Source organism: Garra rufa, chromosome 24, assembly GCF_049309525.1.
Source record: "Garra rufa chromosome 24, GarRuf1.0, whole genome shotgun sequence".
Taxonomy (NCBI): domain Eukaryota; kingdom Metazoa; phylum Chordata; class Actinopteri; order Cypriniformes; family Cyprinidae; genus Garra; species Garra rufa.
Window position 1 is genome coordinate 3,790,873 of NC_133384.1, and position 15,964 is coordinate 3,806,836.

A 15,964-nucleotide genomic window follows, 5' to 3' on the forward strand; every position below is an offset into this window, starting at 1 on the left:
AAACCCGAGTCAAGATAATAATTCTGTGTTTCCTACAAATACTACTAGTGGAAGCACATAAAATGGAAACTATAGAGGGCCTAAAAGCGAGCCCTGTGGCACTCAAAACCAGTTTATCTGTATTTGGTTCAGACAGTATGTTAGCATGGTTCTCAAGCCTTTCCAAATTAGTATTTTAATCTATCTACCACACACAGTGAAATTTCACAACTTTTTTTTCCTCTGGTTATTTTTTGTTGTTGTTGTTTCTGACCATGCAGTTTTCAGAGCCTGCCTGTCACAATTTAAAATACCTCAAACTTACTTTTCTTCAGTCTACACTGTTAACATTTTCTGTAGTTTTCCTTTGAATTTGTATAAGTTGTGAAAGTGTGAATATTGGGTTATTGTTCTACTCATTTAAAAAGAGGCACGGAAAGAATATCTCTGGCTAAATATTCTTGCTGGACTAAGTAATTATAACTTCACTCTTAAATAAAAACATAAATCCACAGGAAACAAAAAGACAGTACAGTAATATATGATTATAACAAAACCAGATCCACTGACATGCCTCTTACTAAGAAAGCATGACAAATTATTAATCTGATTTGTAATACTTTCCAAGGGTGTTTCAGGATATGTCTAAGTTAGGATTATCTGTGTTTTATGTTAGTCAAGCAATTGAGAAATAAAATGCAAACACATGATGAAATACATTCAATAAAGTAGATAAAGATAAACCTAGCAACTCCAACAGAAAAAGGACATGCATTTTGAAGCACCATAATGAAGCACAACATTGTTCTGGTCCCTTTCAGCAATATTTGGACTAATCTTAAAGTATTGCATTAGAGTGGATTTGGCCATGGAAATAGTGATTTTAGACTGCCATCTGCTGTCTCTGCTTTAAAACTGCAGCTCAATAACATCTGTAAACAACATAATAATGTTAATATCACCAACTGTCTATTTGGAGAAAACATGAGCCAAGTTTGAATACCCTTAATAATTAGTTACCCAACCCAAGAGAAAAACAAAAACAAAGCATTTTCAGAAAAATGTACAATGAGACAAAACCATTCCATAGAATAAAATAAGGAATACAACCAAATTAAATGTTAGTAGGTATCTAGGTTTCTATCAGTGAACACAGTGGTTAATATTTTTACTGTGATCTGTTTTTCAGCATCCTCAGATTCAAAAAGAATCACAATACATCAAGTATTTGTGCTGTGATGATGAGTGGTCCATGACTCTGTGGGTGACTGGGATACGTATTGCAAAGGTAAGTGGAAACCAAGCCACAGAGCATAGTTTTTTTGTTTGTTTGTTTTTTTTTGGGGGGCAAAATATTTATAAAGTAGATAATGATAAATGCAAAGTAGACATGAAGCATAAGGGCTGCAAAATGACTAATCAATTAATCTTATTCTAAATAATAGAAAACATAATGTGTGTACTGTGTACATTATTTATATACAGGTATAAATACACACACATATACAGTGGGTACGGAAAGTATTCAGACCCCTGTAAATGTTTCACTCTGTTATATTGCAGCCATTTGCTGAAATCATTTTTTCCCTCATTAATGTACACACAGCACCCCATATTGACAGAAAAACACAGAATTTACATTTTTGCAAATGTATTAAAAAAGAAAAACTGAAATATCACATTTAGTAGAAGCACCCTTTTGATCTAATACAGCCATGAGTCTTTTTGGGAAAGATGCAACAAGTTTTTCACACCTGGATTTGGGGATCCTCTGCCATTCCTCCTTGCAGATCCTCTTCAGTTCTGTCAGGTTGGAAGGTAAACACTGGTGGACAGCCATTTTTAGGTCTCTCCAGTGATGCTCCATTGGGTTTAAGTCAGGGCTCTGGCTGGGCCATTCAGTCACAGAGTTGTTGTGAAGCCACTCCTTCGTTCTTTTAGCTGTGTGCTTAGGGTCATTGTCTTGTTGGAAGGTAAACCTTCGGCCCAGTCTGAGGTCCTGAGCACTCTGGAGAAGGTTTTCGTCCAGGATATCCCTGTACTTGGCCGAATTCATCTTTCCCTCAATTGCAACCAGTCGTCCTGTCCCTGCAGCTGAAAAACACCCCCAAAGCATGATGCTGCCACCACCATGCTTCACTGTTGGGACTGTATTGGAAAGGTGATGAGCAGTGCCTGGTTTTCTCCACACATACCGTTTAGAATTAAAGTTCTATCTCGGTCTCATCAGACCAGAGAATCTTATTTCTCACCATCTTGGCATCCTTCAGGTGTTTTTTAGCAAACTACATGCGGGCTTTCATGTGTCTTGCACTGAGGAGAGGCTTCCGCCGGGCCACTCTGCCATAAATCCCCGACTGGTGCACTTTCTACAACTTTCTCCCATCTCCTGACTGCATCTCTGGAGCTCAGCCACAGTGATCTTTGGGTTCTTCATTACCTCTCTCACCAAGGCTCTTCTCCCCTGATAGCTCAGTTTGGCCGGACGGCCAGCTCTAGGAAGGGTTCTGGTCGCCCCAAACGTCTTCCATTTAAGGATTATGGAGGCCACTGTGCTCTTAGGAACCTTAAGTGCAGTAGAAATTTTTTGTAACCTTGGCCAGATCTGTGCCTTGCCACAATTCTGTCTCTGAGCTCTTCAGGCAGTTCCTTTGACCTCATGATTCTCATTTGCTCTGACATGCACTGTGAGCTGTAAGGTCTTATATAGACAGGTGTGTGGCTTTCCTAATCAAGTCCAATCAGTATAATCAAACTGGACTCAAATGACGGTGTAGAACCATCTCAAGGATGATCAGAAGAAATGGACAGCACCTGAGTTAAATATTTGAGTGTCACAGCAAAGGGTCTGAATACTTAGGACTCTGTGATATTTCAGTTTTTCTTTTTTAATAAATCTGCAAAAATGTCAACAATTCTGTGTTTTTCTGTCAATATGGGGTGCTGTGTGTACATTAATGAGGAAAAAAATGAACTTAAATGATTTGAGCAAATGGCTACAATATAACAAAGAGTGAAAATTATTCAGCAAAATAGGATTTTCTTATCAAAGTGATAAAATGTGTTGCAAAAATGAGTATACCCTTCTGAAAGTTACTAAAAAAAAGGTGTATAGGTTTAAGGCTATTTTTGATCAACAGGTAAGTATATTGAACCAAAACTTTTAAAGACAAGTAATTTTCTGACAATTAAAAGTGTTATATAGCCTCATGCTGGCAGCAATGGAACCACTTGGGAGAGAACTGCCAGGTGACATATTTCTTAGCATAAAAAGAGGACAATGGTACAAGAGGAATACCAAATTATTGTTTTAAATGTGAAAATATAGCAGAAGCAGCACCGACATTCAAAAGCAATGGACTTGTGACAAGGCTCCTGAAACAATCAGGTCTTCACTTTAAGTTTTCATTTAGTGATGAGTGAATTTTGCTGGGAAAAGTGCAGGAGAGCATGCAAGTGTCTCAGAGTCGGCAAAAGCTATGAAGAGTGACACAGCCTGCAGAAGTGACATGCACAGTTGTTGTCACCACTAGAATTGCCTACTGTAGCCAAAGCACAATAAACTCATTTAACCTCTTCCAAGGCCCATATTTACAAAATATAGACTTTTGGGAATCCAAATGCTGGTCTCAAGAGACAAAGTCAATCGTTTCAGATCCAAAAGCATCCAAAATGTTCTGGTGTTGCCAGAGGAGGAGTACAGTGAGAAGTGCCTGGAACCCACAGTGATGTTCAGTGGTAGTAAAGCTCTTATATAAGGATATACAAGTGCTGAAGGTGTGTGGGAGTTGTGCTTTATCAATGCTGTCATGAATTCAAACACCACTGTGTGATGTAATACAAAAACTTGAAACAGAAGATGCTACCCTCCCCTCATTCCCTGCATTATTGGGCACTTTTTTCAGCATGACAATGAAGATACTCATTCTCCCAAGGTGAAAATCTTTCAGCTGACATGTATTTCACTCAATCTTTACATTCTTGAGCATAGTATACTGACTTCCACAGTATGAAAAAATAAATCTATATAAGTCAATGGCTATGAGCAACTGTTTTGTTACCAATATTTTTCAAAATATATACTTTTGTGGTCAACTGACTTGAACAACTTAAAAGTAAGTAAATTATGACAAAATTTTTATTTTTGGGTAAATTATCGACCTTTTTTTTCTGTGGGCCATTTGTAAATATTATGGGTCTAGCTTCCAATCTCATCCGTGTCTAGCTATATTGCAAATTGTTGTGTCTTGCCATATTATTTTAATGTATTATCTTAATTATGAACACACTGATTTGTAGTGCAAACAGTTTTACCATTTACTGTGTTAGTCTTCTCGTTATTTCCCTATAGCCTCGCCCACAGGCTTGCTTCCGCGTTGAAAAATAAGGTCACCTTTAATTTATTTTACCTTATTAATGCTCTTGTTTTGTCACGATATCTTTCATAGTATGGTAAGCAGTTGTATGAAAACTACAAGACTGCTGTGAGGAAGGCTGCAGGCTCTGTAACCTGGGCTAACCGCACTATCCAGACCTCCTCCAACGCATCAACACCCTCCCCTACACCCAAAGGTACATATAATGGAGTTCAACGGATCATTATAATATGTATAATGGACCTTGCTATATTAACATTTTAAATGATTTTGAGGACATTTAGTAAGGTTTGTATTTGTCTTTCAGCCAAAGCTGCAAATGGACATGCTCCTCAGCCTCCAGTGGAGACCAAGGTACCTCTAGAACTATCAGCTCTCTTAGTAATAAAGAGCATGGTTACAAATATTGTGCTTTGTCCTTATTCGTGGTGTTTTCTAACAATGTCCAAATGCCTAGTAGCCTAGTAAAACAACATGCAAGGTTTGTCCTCCAACGGACATGAATGATACCACAAATTACATAGCCTGTTAAAGAAAGATGTGGTATTTTCGTAACATCTTTTTCACATATATTTTTTTCACCTGGCATGACCTGACAACCATATAGTAACACATTAAAACTACCAAGTCGTTGCAATGATCTCGCAATGCCCTTGCATCAATCCAGTACATCATCGAAACTGTGTAGCAACCACCAGGAACACCCTAGCTACCACCTAGAAATGTCCTAGCAAACATCCAGAACAACCTTGAAACCACAGGGCAACTCATGAAAACAACCCAGAACACCCTATCAATCATCTAAAATGGTCCTAGCAGCCACCTATAACATCCTGACCCTAGACCACAAAACCAGTCATAAGGGTACATTTTTTGAAACTGAGATTTATACATTACCTGAAAGCTGAAAAATGAAGGTAAAAAAAATCCCACTGATGTATGGTTTGTTACAGTAGGACAATATTTGGCAAAATCTGAATTCTGAGGGTGCAAAAATATAAAAATACTGAGTAAATTGCCTTCAAAGTTGTCCAAATGAAGTCTTTAGCAATGCATATTACTAATCAAAAATTAAGTTCTATATATTTACTGTACAAAATGTACAAAATACCCTGCAAGAACATGATATTTACTTAATATCCTTGATTTTTGACATAAAAGAAAAATCAATAATTTTATGTATTTTTGGCTATTGCTACAAATTTACCCATGCTACTTAAGACTGGTTTTGTGGTCCAGAGTCACATATTGTAACATCCCATGTTGGCTTAAATGTAAAATAAAATAATTACTTTTTAATTTTAACCAATAACTTTACATGCACTTTAGTAGTGTATAAAATAAATGTAGTTCTTCATGTTCTTCAACTGTTATTTTTGGTTTGTTTTTGAAGGGCCCCAGCAACCAAACATCTTTTCCACCACCTCCGCCATCAATGGACATCCTGCCTCCTCCACCACCTGACCCCATGTTGACTCCTCCTCCCCCTGCTCCTCCTGCTCCTCCCAGCACAACCAAAGTCAACAACTTTCCTCCTCCACCTCAATTCCCAAAATCCTCATTCCCACCTCCACCCATGGATGACCTGCCTCCTCCACCACCTCCTCCAGAAGATGCCGAACTTCCCCCTGACTTCCTGCCTCCACCACCACCTATGTTTACATCTTCTAGTGGGGTAGGGCTGCCCCCACCACCCCCAGACCCCATTTACTCTTTTCCACCACCTCCTCCTGCTCCCCAAAACTTTGAATCTGCAGGTGGAGCACCGCCACCACCTCCACCCCCACCTCCACCACCAGCTCCTGCACCAGCTGCCACCAAACCCGCCGGCTCTGTCAGAAAAGTGGGTCCACCTCCACCAAAGAGGACTACACCTCAGCTAACAGCGCCATCGGGTGGCGACTTAATGTCAGAACTGATGCTGAAAATGCAGAAAAAGCGCACTCAAGAATGAACCTGAAGACAGATAGAGCTAAATGACATGTTTTTATAGTTGGACGGAGGAACTGACTGCCAAACCAGTTTTTGGTGTAACATTAGGACACACTGGATCCTTGAATCCACTGGATTCTTTTATTTTGTTTTTAAATTAATATTACACCACAAAACTAAAAATGTGTAAATACTTTGTTCTAATGCAAGTAATTAGATTATATGCTGTATGTATTACAAATATGCTATATCATCATTGCTAATTACATAAATAAATAAATTAAAAGTTTTTGCAAAGTTAACTGTTAAACAGATTCTGGCATGCCTTATTGTTGAGTTCTCTCTTTTTTTTTACAGTGTTACATGTTATTATTATTATTATTATTATTATTATTAAATATGCTTGCCTAGAACTGCACAATGTTTTGGTTAAATTGAATATTCAAGTTACGCTGAAATTGAGAAAATAGATAAGGAAGAACAGCTGACCCTCAGCTGCTGAGCCCAGGATGGAGGTTTACTAGAGTATCCAGCTCTCTCACCCTCCCCCTGCTCCACAAATGGCTCTGTTCTTTTGCAACAGCACCACCTAGTAATTTTTATATATACAAAATTATTGTCTGAAAATGTCACATTTTATGTATAATTGTCGAGTCTACATTTCAATTTAATATATTAAAACAAATGCAGTACACTAAGATGTATGATAAGCATGATCATGATATTATATTAGTTTGAGTGTTAAAGTTCATCACATGTAACCATACCTCTGAAAAGTAATTTTTCTCTCTTTTTCTGATAGCAGATTTGTCCATTCAGTTCCTCAGTCGTGAGAGAACAAACCTCAGAGAACCACTACTGCCAACTGAATTTCCAACAAGACCATGGTCCACAGTAGGTGCAGATCTGTTTCAAAAAAGCCACTTACATAAGGCAGCTAATTTCGGTTGTCAGTTCACCTTTTACTCCTTAATCGCATTCTTCCCACTCCGACAAACAAACAGCTGCAACTGTCATACATTGACTGCTGTCAGTGTGAAAATCTTATCCCTGGATGTTTTTGATAAATTTTGGACACAGAAGGACCACCTCTCATCGAGGAGCAGTCAAGTAGGACTTAAACATGCCATGAAGGGACATATAAAAGATTTTTAAATAAATATGGTGTGTAAAGGATTAATTTAAAAGAGAGTGTGTTACAGATCGCAATACAAGCAGGAGGTTCCTCAGGTTAAGGCCAGTTCACACCAAGCACGATAACTATAAAGATAACGATAACTACAATTGCATCCACACCAACGAACGATATAACGGTCTTTTTATTCTAAGCTCACGCGCAGCGGTTTCAAAGCTAGGAAAATGGATGTAGACGACCTGCTGCTGTTACATGTTTCACAAAAGTATCAAAAGAAAAACAAACGCTGTTGGGTACATGAGACCCTTCCAAGACAAGAGGAGTTTGGAGAATCTGTAACTCTGATTAGAGAGATGTCCTTTTTTGAAGACAAATTTTATTCATACTTCCGTATGAGTCAATATCAGTTTCAAGGCATCCTGGACATTGTGAAAGAGGACATCAGCAAGAGCCAAACAAACTTCAGGAATCCGATCAGCGCCAGAGACCGGTTTGCAGTGTGTCTCAGTATACAGCCAATGACTACCGTTTCCTAAATTTCATATAAAGGAGATGAGACCTTAAAGGGGCAATAGCAAAGGATAATAATAATAACTGTTTACATGCACCTTGTAGAATCTGCAAAATGTAATTTAAAAAAGTAGCTAAATTAAAGGAATAATAAAATGTCATGTTTTTTTTGTACTAGCCTGATGAAACTGTTTAACATGTGTCCTCAAAACTAAAGTTAATTAACTATATTTTTTAATTAATTATATTATTTTTTAAATAAAAAAATGGCACTGTTTGTCAGTTAAACTTAAGAGCAGACTTAACAGTTAAACTAGTTAATCCCTCAGATCCTGCACATTCTTTAGTTTTTTCCACACCTCAAGCTAGTGCTTAAAAGGTATGTAAACATTTATTTTTCTAAGAAAATGACCGAACGTTTCAGTAGACAAGACCCTTCTTCGTCAGCTGGGATCGTTTACAGCCATTTGAAGCCACATTTAAACGGCATTTTGAAGATTCAAAAATCGGGGCACCATTTAAGTCCATTATATGGAGAAATTCCCAGATGTGTTTATCTCAAAAAACGTAATTTCTTGACGACTGAAGAAAAAACGACATAAATATCTTGGATGACAAGGGGGTGAGTAAGTTATCTGTAAATTGTTGTTCTGAAAGTGAACTACTCCTTTAAGCACAAAATTTGTTGTTCCAATTTAGTAGCCTTTTAAGTATACCAAAAGTACAATTGCAGGGCATTTTTATTAAGCACATAAATATGTAAATGTATTTGTAGTACACTTAGCATAAAATAAATGTATTTCGAATACTCAATTTTTTTTTTTTTCAGTAGTATTATCAAAAGCGACTTGCATTCCATTCAAGGTACACTTTTTATTTTCTGGGAGTCAAACCCATGACCTTAACATTTCTAGTACTGTACTCTACTATTGAGCTACAGAAATGCATTTTATTTCAGAAGATCACCACATACCACTATTTCTCTGTTAATCCTGTTGGTCTGATTTGTGTTCACAGGTTGAGTTATTGTGCTCTCTCAGATGAAGGTTGTTCTGCTCTGGCTTCAAGTCTGAGATCAAACCACTCACACCTGAGAGATCTGAATCTGTCTGGGAATAAACTAGGAGTTCCTGGTTTGGCATCACTCTGTGCTGGACTGGAGGATCCTCTCTGTAAACTAGAGAAACTATGGTAAAATCATCTATCTGATAGTCATATATATTTGTCCTGGTACAAAAAAATATTTATTAATATTTATTTATTCATTAGTAATGTAATAGTTTTTAACCTTTGATCACAAACTCTGCTTGTTAAACTGTACCTTTTCTCATGTCAAACAAACCATCACAATACATACACGTGACACAAATTAAAATAGAATATGTTTTATTAACAGCTCTTTCTTTTAAATATAATTTAACCATAAAAATGGGCCAATTATTATTGTAACCGTTGTTTCCTATCTGTCAGTCGAATGACAACACTAGGGGTCTCTATGCTAAATGCCACAACTACTGAAATGCATCACAAGACCTGCCAGTGCAGGTGCTGGCAAGCTTTCATGTGCCAAAATAAAAAATGCAGCTTCACTGTCTCGCAACCCTCCAATGCTCAAGGTAAACAACCTCAAGTTTATCTTTTAAGAAAGAGTTTAAGAAAGAGTTCTTTCCAGCAGAAAGTGTTCCACATCGTACCAAAAGGGTGAGGTTTGCATGTGAAAAATATGTCCTAAGGACTCACCTGATTTTGAAAAGTCCGTGGAGGGCTCCACCAGATGAGGGGGAAACTACCAGCCACAGTGACTAGTGATGGAGCTAGCTCTGTCAAAGGGAAAACATGTGGTTTGCCAATAGGGAAAGCGAGCAGTGGAAGAATACATCATATGGAGTTACAGTTAAGGAACCAGTATACAGTATATCAAAAACTAGTCCGAGAAGAGGTATACCATGAAAAATGGGGCTTGGTAGGGAGTTCCTCTGCCGAAATTTACCACCAAAGAATGCTTTGGCGATATAGATGTCCTTGGTTCACCAAACTTAGGAAACTGCTCTGAAGTTTTATCTGTTAGTGCTAAGATCTTGTGACAAAAAAGCTTTGACAAAGAGATTATAAAATTTTGTGAAAGTGTTGGGTATAGCCCAGCCTGCAGCTCTACAGACGTCACACCGTTCATGAGAGCTAAAGAGGCTGCAATGCCTCTAGCAGAATGAGCTTTGAGCTCTAAAGGAGAAGGTATGCCTTGGTTTTGGTAAGCCCGACACTATCCAGTGGGCCATCATTTATTTGAAGACAGCCTTTCGCTTCTGCTGTCCTCCAAAGCAGACAAAGTGCTGATCAGAACTTCTGAAGCTCTAAGTGCAAACCAGGTGTATGCACAAAGCATTTACTGGGTAAAGCAGAGACAGGGCTGGGTCTTCCGTACTTGGTCACCACTTGGACCAAGCGGAAGGGAACAGTGGGAATTTTGGGTACGTAGCCAGGCCAGGGTCTCAGGACAACGTTAGAGTATGCCAGTCCGAACTCTAGGTATGTACTGATGATGAATAGGTCTTGCAGGTCCCCCACCCTCTTGATGAAGGTAAGCGTGGTCAGGAGGTCAATCTTCATAGAGAGGGCACTGAGCTGAGTGAATGATATGTAGCTTTGGAGGGTTCAATCTGTCAGAAACCTCAATCAGCTTGTGCTTCCCTAAGAACCTGCTGTCCACAGTGACATGGTTCACTGCTGTTGCAGCCACATAGACTTTGGGGGTAGGAGTGGACATGAGCTCTGAGAACCAAGTCTGTTTGGGCCTCTCTGGTTTGTTTCAGAAAAAAAAAAAATACAAGAAAAAAAAAAGAAAATTCTGCTCCCATCCCTTCTTCAGAGGCAGGCAGGTCAATCGGGTCTCCTCCACCCCTGAGTTGCCCTTCTCATCATCATTTCAATGCCTTCTGCCGAGTCCTTATGGGCCTGGAAATGGGCAGGCAGTGCCACCCTCCTGTGAGCAGACCGTTGCAGTCTAGCTGCCAAACCAGGCTCCTTGGGGTGCTGGGGTTGGTACAGCCTTCACAGGGGTTGCCCTCAATGATGAGCCGGCGGAGACTGAGACTTCGGTAATCTGGTATAGAATGCCCCCTAGTGTTCTCATTTGACACCATGGCAAAGTGGTTAACAGATACTTAGTTAATTAACAAATTCTAAGTGATACTTGCTTCAGTCTAAATACACATGAAATAAACTTTCGTTTTAGTCAGAGAACATCACAAGTGAGCCAGCAGCTGATTAATCATGCTGTTATGCTCTGTCCATCTAGCGTAGGGGAAGCAACACTTAAGTAAAAAAAAAAAAAAAAAACCCTAACATAAAAACGTTTGTAGCGCCAAAAGTTACATACCAAAGCAAAGGTCAGGTGCAACAAGGTATATTGGTATAAAAAAAAAAAAAAAAAAAACTTCATATGTGGGAAGAGGCCAAAAAAGCAAACAAAATATTCAAATGTTCACATCAAATACAAGGGAATTACCTAAAGAAAACTTCCAGTCCAAGCAGTTCTAAAGCATCCTAATTACCCTGATTCATTGGGAACAGCTGTTTTAATCAGCTCAACAGGTGAAAAACAGAAGCTCTCTGGACAGTCATGACTAAGACAGCCAGTCGATTGAAAACTAGTTCTAAGCAATTTAAATGATCCTCGTATGACATCACCAAATCACTAAGTCATCAAGACATACCTCACATTTAGCTACTCCTGACAAAACCTTCTACAGGAGGCACTGGAAAGGTGCAGGGGCCTTTCGCATCCCAAATGCCATGATATTGCAGGAAGTCATCAGGAGCGGCAAATTCAGAGATTTCAGAGACCCTTGAGGTCAACGGTACTTGCCAATACACACCCAGCATCATGATAATAATAAAACAACATAGCTTTTATCTGTTTCACCTCAAGTTCATGTAAAATCAGCATAAACACAGTGCTTTAAATACAGTGTAGTGTGAAAGTATGCCTGTCACTACATCAGACATCGTCTTTAATGAACTGGTCATTTTACACACTGTTTACACAGCATCATTGTTCTCAACAGGTTAAGTGATTGTGGACTAACAGATGAAAGTTGTGCTGCTCTGGCTTCAGCTCTGAAGTCAAACCCCTCACATCTGAGACAGCTAAATCTGTCTGGGAATAAACTAGGAGTTTCTGGTTTGATACTGCTGTGTGCTGGACTGGAGGATCCTCACTGTAAACTGGAAAAACTGGAGTAAGTTTGATGGTCACATATATATTTGTTCTTGGTAAACATATTCTTTATTAGTACAATAATAGTTTTTAACTTTCAAACTCAATGATTACCGAATCTGTTTGCTCTCTACCTTTATTTAAACTACCTTTTTTGGGTGTCTATAGAAGGAGTCAAAACAAACCATCACACTATATCCACTTCCACATGACACAAATAACAAAAAATATAATTTTACAAAAAATAAATAACATTTTTATTCAAATATTTTGTATACAAATATAGTTTGACTAGAAAAAGCTAAATCAGTAGTTTAAGGTGCGATTCATAGACATGCTGCTCTCAGTTAAACAAATTACAATTAGTACTTAATTCAATCTAAATACACTTAGGGATTAAACAGTTACCAGTTTGACTAAAACCATGATCTCATGGTCTCAGCGATTAGTATTACCATTTCATTTAATTATAATTAAAACAATATTTGTTTATTGTGACTTGAAAAACTTGCGGTAAATACTGCTTAGCACTAAGCAAAGATATGAGGACACGGTAAGTATAAACCAGGCTTATTGCCTAATGAAGTAGTGGTTATAAGCACAGGAAATGGCTTAATTTCTGCTGCTCAAAATGCATCACCTAATGTCAGACAGTGGTTTTACATTTTCATTCAGCCTGTCTGCCATTTTCAGATCCATCTGAAAATTGAACCAGATTTTTGTTTTGTAAATCTTAACTGTTGGATAAAAAATAAGCTATGTGCATTCTAAAAATCTTAACACATCAGACAATAAGATGTGTGAATTGTTTATGGAGCAGATGAAATGCCTTTAATTTATCATTGTGACTCATCCTTTTCTTAAAAAGATTTAAACTTCATTTTAGCATATAGTTCAAATAGTAGACATGTTTTATCACCCAGCCAATATTTTCAGTTTGTTTAAAATCAAACATTTTTAAAGTTATTGTTTTAATGGTAATGCAAACAAAAAGTGCATAGTGCCAAACTGATCACACAGCATTTCGTACATTTTTGACAAGGTGGCTAATTTGTATAAAGTTGCATCAATTCATTCGATTCAAATCACATCACACAGTATTGCATTTTAATTGACTAGTCATTTTACACACCGTTTACAAAGCACATTGTTCTCCACAGGTTGAGTGATTGTGGAATCACAGATAAAGGTTGTGCTGCTCTGGCTTCAGCTCTGAAATCAAACCCCTCACACCTGAGAGAATTGGATCTGACTAGGAACGACCTAGAAGATTCAGACATGAAGCTTTTCTCTGATCTAAAGAATGATCCACATTATAAACTGAAAACACTGCATTGATTTTGTAAGTATATTTTTATTTAAAGAACATATAATACACTTACTTATGACATGTGTCACGAATCCTGTCTATGGTCTAGCGTCTGTCAGCCACCAGAGGTTGCCGTTCTATTACATTGACTCTCACACTACACAGACTGTTTCGTCACCCCGGACTACACTTCCCATGCTCCACCTCACTCATTATGCACACTGCCGTAGCCAATCACGAACAGTATAAACACAAGGCCATTACCATCATTCAGGGCTGAGTATTGCATTGCGTTTAGCACTCTCCTAGTGTTAGCAACTCTACGGAGCCATTTCCTAATTTCCTTAGTCTAAGGTAAATCTTGTATCTTGGCTAGTTCTTCGTGTCTTGATTCCCTGCCTGGTTTATCTCGTCTTGTCTGTCTTGCTGCCTGCCCTGGAACTCTCATCTGTTTATTGGATTACCCTTTTGCCTAGCCCCCTGGATTACGTTCGCCGTTGATCAAGCATCGCCTATTTTTTTTATTACTCTTGTGTCTTGCCCTCAATATACCTGTTTGCCAGTGCTTGACCCTGCCTGTTTTGATGATGTCTGTTAATAAAGCTTTGCATATAGATCCACCCGCGTTACGCTCCTGACACTCCGTTACAGTATGTTTGGCAACAATTCTTACACAGCTTTTTCCTGAACATGAACGTCTCGCCCAACTGTAATGATGCTTTACATTTCCAGCCTCTGATGTTTCTAGTCAAATTAACATATATTTTCTGACCTGATAATAAAACGTTAAAAAGCAGATGGCGCCATAATTTCATCACTTTATAATGACCGTTTTTTTTTTTTTTTTTTTTTTTTTTTTTGCAGTAATTCACCTGTCATAGTTTAATGAATGGGTAGACAAAATGAAGATGCAAGGTTAGCTGCATTGAAAAAAAAGATGAGGGCACACATACTGATCAGGGCAAAGGTCGCTGGATTTTGTGAACAAAATGATAAAAACACACATTATTTTATTATTTCACACACAGCATTTTAACTTAACCACTGCAAGCCATGCTCATTTTCTTTTGTCATTGTTTATGCAAGGCATACATCACTGGACATGGATTTGCTGCTACAAAAAAAAAAAAAAAAAAAAAAACAAGTACTTTACAGGATTTCCTTAAGCTTATTGGGGTTACTGTGGCAGCCGACAAAAGCATAGCTTAACCCTGTGCACATTTTATATTTAGTTATATTGATGAAGTTTCAGACAATCTGAGTTGCATTTACTTTTAGAAATCTTGTATGGACAATGGGTGAGTCGAACCAGTCAACAGATCCTAAAGACTTTTAACAGGGTTAAGGTGGTGGCCAATTCATTCATCTTGTTTCAGATTATGTCACAATATTGTTTGTCCTTAATTTTAGAGTGGATTCGGTTTTAAACCAGACACAGTTCGACCCTGGCTTTTCAGAGAGACTGAAAATAAAATAGGCAGAAATGAACAATATAACAACGGCAAATGGTTCATTCATTCATAATTCTTTTACACTAAACATTGTTAAAGGCACAATATGTAATTTTCACCGCTATCATGGGAGTTGTCATCTTCATTCCCACCACCGATACAATCCAATGGGATTCGGCAAGAAATCATGTTCAAGGATGAGCTAATATACTAAAGTTTTTATTAACGTCACTATCATACTACATACATTTGAATGTGTTAAAGGTTCTGTTATAATGCTACTCTGTGTGTTTGTCACATGTCTAATACAAGACATAACAAAATAAAGCATCTTTAGTTTTTTTTTTTTCGGAATTCAAAGGTGTTTGACGTCATCGGTAGGCGCTACAATGACACGTTTGTCACACTACTGTCTGTTACACTACTTAAATTTTTATTTCTCTGGATTTAAACATTCTTGGAAACATTTGGAAGTAATGTAGGTAAATTACAGTCAACAAAATATGTAACACTATTCTAGAGGTTTTCGGATATTTTGATAAAAAAAATTTACATAGTGTGCCTTTACGTTATCCTTTGTTAACTATGACTGCGGTAACTTCAAGTAAAAGTAAAAGTAAAAGTATTTATATTAATTTAAACAACCAAAACTTATAAAGCATATGTACCACACATAAATGTTTCACACTTGGAAAAGGTTTCAATTACATAATGGAACACCTTTCTGAAGTATTTTTGGTAGTTATTGCTAATATAATGTAATAACCACCTCACAAAGACTAAAAAAGAATAAATAAATATAAATATAATTAGTTACCATGCTGTCAACTGGAGTATCCTTGGTATTTAAGGTGTTTAATTTAGGTTTAATGTCTTCTAAATTGAGATCAGACTCTGTCTGAAATATGTATAGGATTTATGTGTAGTATATTTGCTATATAATTCTTGGTTGTGGAAAATAATATAAATACTTTTACATTTGTAATACGTCGTTGTTGTGTAAATGTATCATAAGTGAGACTAGTCCGAGCCAAGCTTGGTGGCTGTGGCATGAAA

The 15,964-nt window shown here is 37.7% G+C and overlaps 2 protein-coding genes across 2 annotated transcripts in view; both read left to right on the forward strand.

Annotated features, from left to right (window-relative positions):
• LOC141300008 (NLR family CARD domain-containing protein 3-like) overlaps window positions 1–14,563 on the forward strand; it is a 34,719-nt gene extending 20,156 nt beyond the window's left edge. Inside the window, exons 7-9 of the mRNA XM_073830308.1 lie at window positions 8,950–9,123; window positions 11,997–12,170; window positions 13,309–14,563. Coding sequence (XP_073686409.1) covers window positions 8,950–9,123; window positions 11,997–12,170; window positions 13,309–13,486 — 526 coding nt within the window. The 3' untranslated portion in view covers window positions 13,487–14,563. The remainder of the gene's footprint in view (window positions 1–8,949; window positions 9,124–11,996; window positions 12,171–13,308) is intronic.
• LOC141300691 (uncharacterized) lies at window positions 1,167–6,597 on the forward strand. Its single transcript, XM_073830989.1, has 4 exons — window positions 1,167–1,267; window positions 4,428–4,551; window positions 4,663–4,709; window positions 5,749–6,597. The coding sequence occupies exons 1-4, from the start codon at window positions 1,232–1,234 to the stop codon at window positions 6,307–6,309; spliced, it is 768 nt and encodes a 255-aa protein (XP_073687090.1). The 5' UTR covers window positions 1,167–1,231; the 3' UTR covers window positions 6,310–6,597.
• Window positions 14,564–15,964: the final 1,401 nt, after the last annotated feature.